Source organism: Boleophthalmus pectinirostris, unplaced genomic scaffold (genome assembly GCF_026225935.1).
Source record: "Boleophthalmus pectinirostris isolate CB_2022bp ecotype Guang Dong unplaced genomic scaffold, ASM2622593v1 HiC_scaffold_2826, whole genome shotgun sequence".
In the NCBI taxonomy this organism is placed as follows: domain Eukaryota; kingdom Metazoa; phylum Chordata; class Actinopteri; order Gobiiformes; family Gobiidae; genus Boleophthalmus; species Boleophthalmus pectinirostris.
In genome coordinates this window covers 220,485-225,484 of record NW_026571291.1, presented here as the reverse complement: position 1 = coordinate 225,484, position 5,000 = coordinate 220,485, and the positions used below count along the sequence as shown (strand labels likewise).

Below are 5,000 nucleotides of genomic sequence, written 5' to 3'. Positions count from 1 at the left end.
TGCACTGTGTAACTTTTCGGTTGTTGGTCCTTCACCTGGTTTTTTTTCCTATGGTTACGTCACCGCTCTGCCTGGAATGTTCCACAGTGTGACTTTAAACAGATCTACTTTACATTTATTCAATCACAGGTTTGTTTGTTTTGTTTTTAATCTCAAAAATCCCTCAAAAAACCGACATTTCTGACTGTGAGCGGGGTCGCCTCTCCACAGATCTGACCTGGAACTCGCTCTGGTTTGGTCTCCGTGGAGATAGAAAGGTTTATTTAATGCCACACTGTGAAACATTCCAGACCAAGCAGAAACATCTCCCTGGAGAAAAGTGTTCCACCAGGAAAAGTTACACTGTGCAGCTTTAAGTTACTCTTACTCGAGTAGTACTTTTCCCAAATACTTTTAACTCTTACTTGGAGCTCTACCTTGTACTTCTACTCGAGTAAATATTATTTTGAAGCAACAGAGATTAAACCAAACCCTCTTGTTGTTGTTGTTGTTTTATTGTAAGTTTGTCTAAATAAATAAAAGTTTAAATCATGAATAAATTCTTAAATCAGACTTGGAGTCCGTCCATGTTCTTCTTCTTCTCCGGCGTCGGGTCTCGGGGGCATCAGTCTAAACAGGGACTCCCAGACTTCCCTCACCCCGGACACTTCCTCCAGATCCCCCACAGGGACCCCGAGGTGTTCCCAGACCAGTCCAGAGACGTAGACCAAAACATGTCCAGGTCGTGTTCAGTTTAGTCCTGGTTTAGTCCTGGTTTAGTCCTGGTTTAGACCTGGTTTAGTCCTGGTTTAGACCTGGTTTAGTCCTGATTTAGTCCTGGTTTAGTCCTGATTTAGACCTGGTTTATTCCTCTGTTAGACCTGGTTTAGTCCTGATTTAGTCCTGGTTTAGTCCTGGTTTAGACCTGATTTAGTCCTGGTTTAGTCCTGATTTAGTCCTGGTTTAGACCTGGTTTAATCCTGGTTTAGACCTGGTTTATTCCTCTGTTAGACCTGGTTTAGTCCTGATTTAGTCCTGGTTTAGTCCTGATTTAGTCCTGGTTTAGTCCTGATTTAGTCCTGGTTTAGACCTGGTTTAGACCTGGTTTAGTCCTCTGTTAGACCTGGTTTAGTCCTGGTTTAGTCCTGGTTTAGTCCTGGTTTAGTCCTGGTTTAGTCCTGGTTTAGTCCTCTGTTAGACCTGGTTTAGACCTGGTTTAGTCCTGATTTAGACCTGGTTTAGACCTGGTTTAGTCCTCTGTTAGACCTGGTTTAGTCCTGGTTTAGTCCTGGTTTAGACCTGGTTTAGTCCTGGTTTAGTCCTCTGTTAGACCTGGTTTAGACCTGGTTTAGTCCTGGTTTAGTCCTGATTTAGACCTGGTTTAGTCCTGGTTTCGTCCTGGTTTAGACCTGGTTTAGTCCTGGTTTCGTCCTGGTTTAGTCCTGGTTTAGTCCTGATTTAGTCTTGGTTTAGACCTGGTTTAGTCCTGGTTTAGTCCTGGTTTAGTCCTGGTTTAGTCCTGGTTTAGTCCTGGTTTAGTCCTGATTTAGTCTTGGTTTAGACCTGGTTTAGTCCTGATTTAGTCTTGGTTTAGACCTGGTTTAGTCCTGATTTAGACCTGGTTTAGTCCTGGTTTAGTCCTGGTTTAGACCTGGTTTAGTCCTGGTTTAGTTCTGGTTTAGACCTGGTTTAGTCCTGGTTTAGACCTGGTTTAGTCCTGGTTTAGACCTGGTTTAGTCCTGTGAACCTTTTCATTCGTTGCTTCAGTCGAGGGGAATTTCATTTGCCTCTTTAACCATTAAAGAAAAAAAATGGTGTATGAACAGAAGCTAAAAGAAGATAATTTTATATTAATAATTATTGATTTTAGGTAAATATTTTATTCACAAATGTCGTTTTTTTTTTTTTTTTTTTTTTTTTTTTTAAAGATAAAACTAAATATAACACACTTTAAAAATGACCTGAAACTTTTCGTTAACTCACTGAACCTGAATGAAAGAAAAGAAACCGGCGGGATTCTTGTTCTTTTGATCAGAACCTTTTTATTATTATTATTATTATTATTATTATTATTATTCTACAATTGTGTTTTGATCTATGCTGTATCTCGGATTTTGAAGTACTAATTAAAAAAAAATAAAAAATTATAAAGTTGCGTGAGCGTGTCCCTTTAAAACCCCAAAACCCACAATGCACCGCTCCTGTTTTCACTTCCTGGTTGGATCCACGTGAGTCTCACCGGCGTGAAACATGTCAACAACAAACCCTCCACCCGCGGCCCCGAGCCCCGCGGCCCCGAGCCCCGCGGCCCCGGACCCCGCGGCCCCGGGGATGAACGGGGACGGCGGGGCGGGGGACCGGGAGCAGCTGGAGGGTTACGCGGAGTTTGAGGCTCTTCACGCGGCCGCGCTTCAGGCTGCGGGGCTCCCGAGGATCTACTGGAAAAGTCTGCACCGCAAGATCCACGACGAGGTGCGTGAATCAAGAAAACACGAGTATTTCAAAGAAAACACGAGTATTTTAAAGAACACGCGAGTATTTTAAAGAAAACACGAGTGTTTTCCAGTTGTATTCGGTCTATGACTCCAACAAAACTTCATAAAACATCATAAAGTATCAGTGTTGTTCCTCCTGTATCACACTGTTATTAGTTTGTACAACCAGAAACGAAAAAAAATCTAAACAAAACTAAAAAAAAAAAAAAAATCACACTTTTTTTTTTCATTCTCATTGTGGTTTATTTTGTACGAACATAAACGATAAACTGGGTCTAAACTGGGTCTACATTTGGTCTGAATTGGGTCTAAACTGGGTCTACACTGGGTCTACACTGGGTCTAAACTGGGTCTACACTGGGTCTAAACTGGGTCTGAACTGGGTCTAAACCGGGTCTAAACCCGGTCTAAACCGGGACTAAACCGGGACTAAACTGAGACTAAACCCGGTCTAAACTTGTGTCTAAACCATCATCATAAACTGATGGATTCAACATTTATATTAATCTCACTGTGTATGTAATGATTTCATGAGTTGCAGAAGGTCATGAAGTCCTGTCTATTCAATAACAGGAAACATCTTGGGCGACCATTGCTTAAGGAGGATAAACTAAGGAGGATGAAATGAGGAGGGCAGACTGACCTTAACTCACTGTACTGAAGTGTTATTTTTGTGTTTCCTGTAAGCAAAAAAGGAACTACTCCTTTAATGTTTAATGCTTTCATGTTCCCCCTCCCGTTCTGAGATGAGTAGTTCCCATGTAACTAGGGGTCCTAATACTGAATAAAAGGCTTTAGAGAGTATTTGAGAGAACAGCAAGTTACATGTAACTAAAGTCCTTCTCTCGGTTCTTCTCCCTCCACGCGTGTAAAAGATATTAATCTCTTGTCTTCTCTCTTGTTATTGAATATTGAGTATAGGTAAAGGTGAACCTATCATAAACGATAAACCTTTTTGCCTTTATTAACATTATTATTAGTTTGTACGAAAAACAAAACAACATAAGATGACTTTTCTTTCTGCTCCTTTTCATTCATTTCTTGTGAGTTAAATTTTTTAAGTTTTTTTTTATACTTTATGAATGAAATAAACAAATAAATATGTATATATATATATATATTTTAAGTACAAACTAGTGGTCCAAGAAAAGTCAGGGTATAAAAGTATTTTGGGAAAAGTACAACTGAATTAAGAGTAACTGTGTGAACATCTGGTTAATAATTTGAAGTGAATGTGAAGTACAAAACTAAAGCTGCTCTGCGTAACATTTTTGTTTTTGTGTTTCTGTCGCTCAAAAATAAAATAATTCCTTCTGTGAGCGGGGTCGCCTCTCCACAGATCTGGCCTATAACTCGGTCTCGTTTGGTCTCCATGGAGATAGAAAAGTTTAATGCCGTACTGCGCCTTCAGAAAGTTACGTACTGTGGCTTTAAACAAGAAAATGTAATGGTCATAGTCATAATATTGTACAGAAAAAACCTGTCAGGAGCAGAGGGACCGTCTCCAGGTCTGGGTCGTCTCCGGGTCTGGGTCTGGGTCTCTCAGGTCTGGGTCTCGGTCTGGGTCTCGGTCTGGGTCTCTGGTCTGGGTCTCTTCTGGCTGGTCTCGGTCTGGGTCTTGGTCGGTTGGTCTCCAGGTCTGGTCTGGTCTCGGTCTGGGTCTGGTCTGGGTCTGGGTCTGGTCTGGTCTGGTCTGGTCTGGGTCTGGGTCTCTCTGGTCTGGGGTCTGGTCTCCAGGTCTGGGGTCTGGTCTGGGTCGGTCTGGGTCTGGGTCGGTCTGGGTCTGGTCTGGGTCTCGGTCTTGGTCTGGGGGTCTCCAGGTCTGGGTCCAGGTCTGGTCTGGGTCTGGGTCTCGGTCTGGGTCTGGGTCTTGGGTCTCTGGGTCTGGGTCTCGGTCTCGGTCTGGGTCTCGGTCTGGGTCTGGGTCTCGTCATGGTCTGGTCTGGGTCTGGGTCTCTTGGTCTGGTCTCGGTCTGGTCTGGTCTTGGTCTGGGTCTCTCGGTCTGGGTCTGGGTCTGGGTCTGGGTCTCCTGGGTCTGGGTTGGTCTGGTCTCTGGTCTCCAGGTCTGGGTCTGGGTCTGGTCTGGGGTCTGGGTCTGGTCTCGGTCTGGGTCTCGGTCTGGGTCTCCAGGTCTGGGTCTGGGTCTCTGGGTCTGGGTCTGGGTCTGGGTCTGGGTCTGGGTCTGGTCTGGGTCTCAGGTCTGGTGGTCTGGTCTCCAGGTCGGGTCTGGGTCTGGGTCTGGGTCTGGGTCTGGTCTTGGTCTGGGTCTCGGTCTGGGTCTTGGGTCTGGGTCTCGTCTGGGGTCTGGGTCTGGGTCTGGTCTGGGGGTCTGGGTCTGGGTCTGGGTCTGGGTCTTGTTTTGGGCTGATGAGGTTCTGTTCCAGGTGTTCGACGCTGGAGAGGTGTTTGGGATCGTGCAGATTCACTCGGACTCGGACTCGGACTCGGCCCCCGGCATCATCGGGTCCAAGGTGGTGGTGACGCGGGCGAGCGGCCTCCAGACGGACGACCCCGACAGGTGACGC

The 5,000-nt window shown here is 45.1% G+C and overlaps 2 protein-coding genes across 2 annotated transcripts in view; both read left to right on the top strand.

Annotated features, from left to right (window-relative positions):
- LOC129410928 (sorting nexin-4-like) overlaps positions 1–556 on the top strand; it is a 25,261-nt gene extending 24,705 nt beyond the window's left edge. The window contains exon 9 of the mRNA XM_055160025.1: positions 1–556. This exon is cut by the window's left edge and continues 80 nt beyond it. The gene's annotated coding sequence lies outside the window, so the exon portion shown is untranslated.
- A 1,650-nt stretch (positions 557–2,206) lies between these two features.
- LOC129410927 (tubulin--tyrosine ligase-like protein 12) overlaps positions 2,207–5,000 on the top strand; it is a 29,318-nt gene continuing 26,524 nt past the window's right edge. Inside the window, exons 1-2 of the mRNA XM_055160024.1 lie at positions 2,207–2,451; positions 4,860–4,993. Of these exons, the coding sequence (XP_055015999.1) occupies positions 2,230–2,451; positions 4,860–4,993 (356 nt within the window). The 5' untranslated portion in view covers positions 2,207–2,229. The remainder of the gene's footprint in view (positions 2,452–4,859; positions 4,994–5,000) is intronic.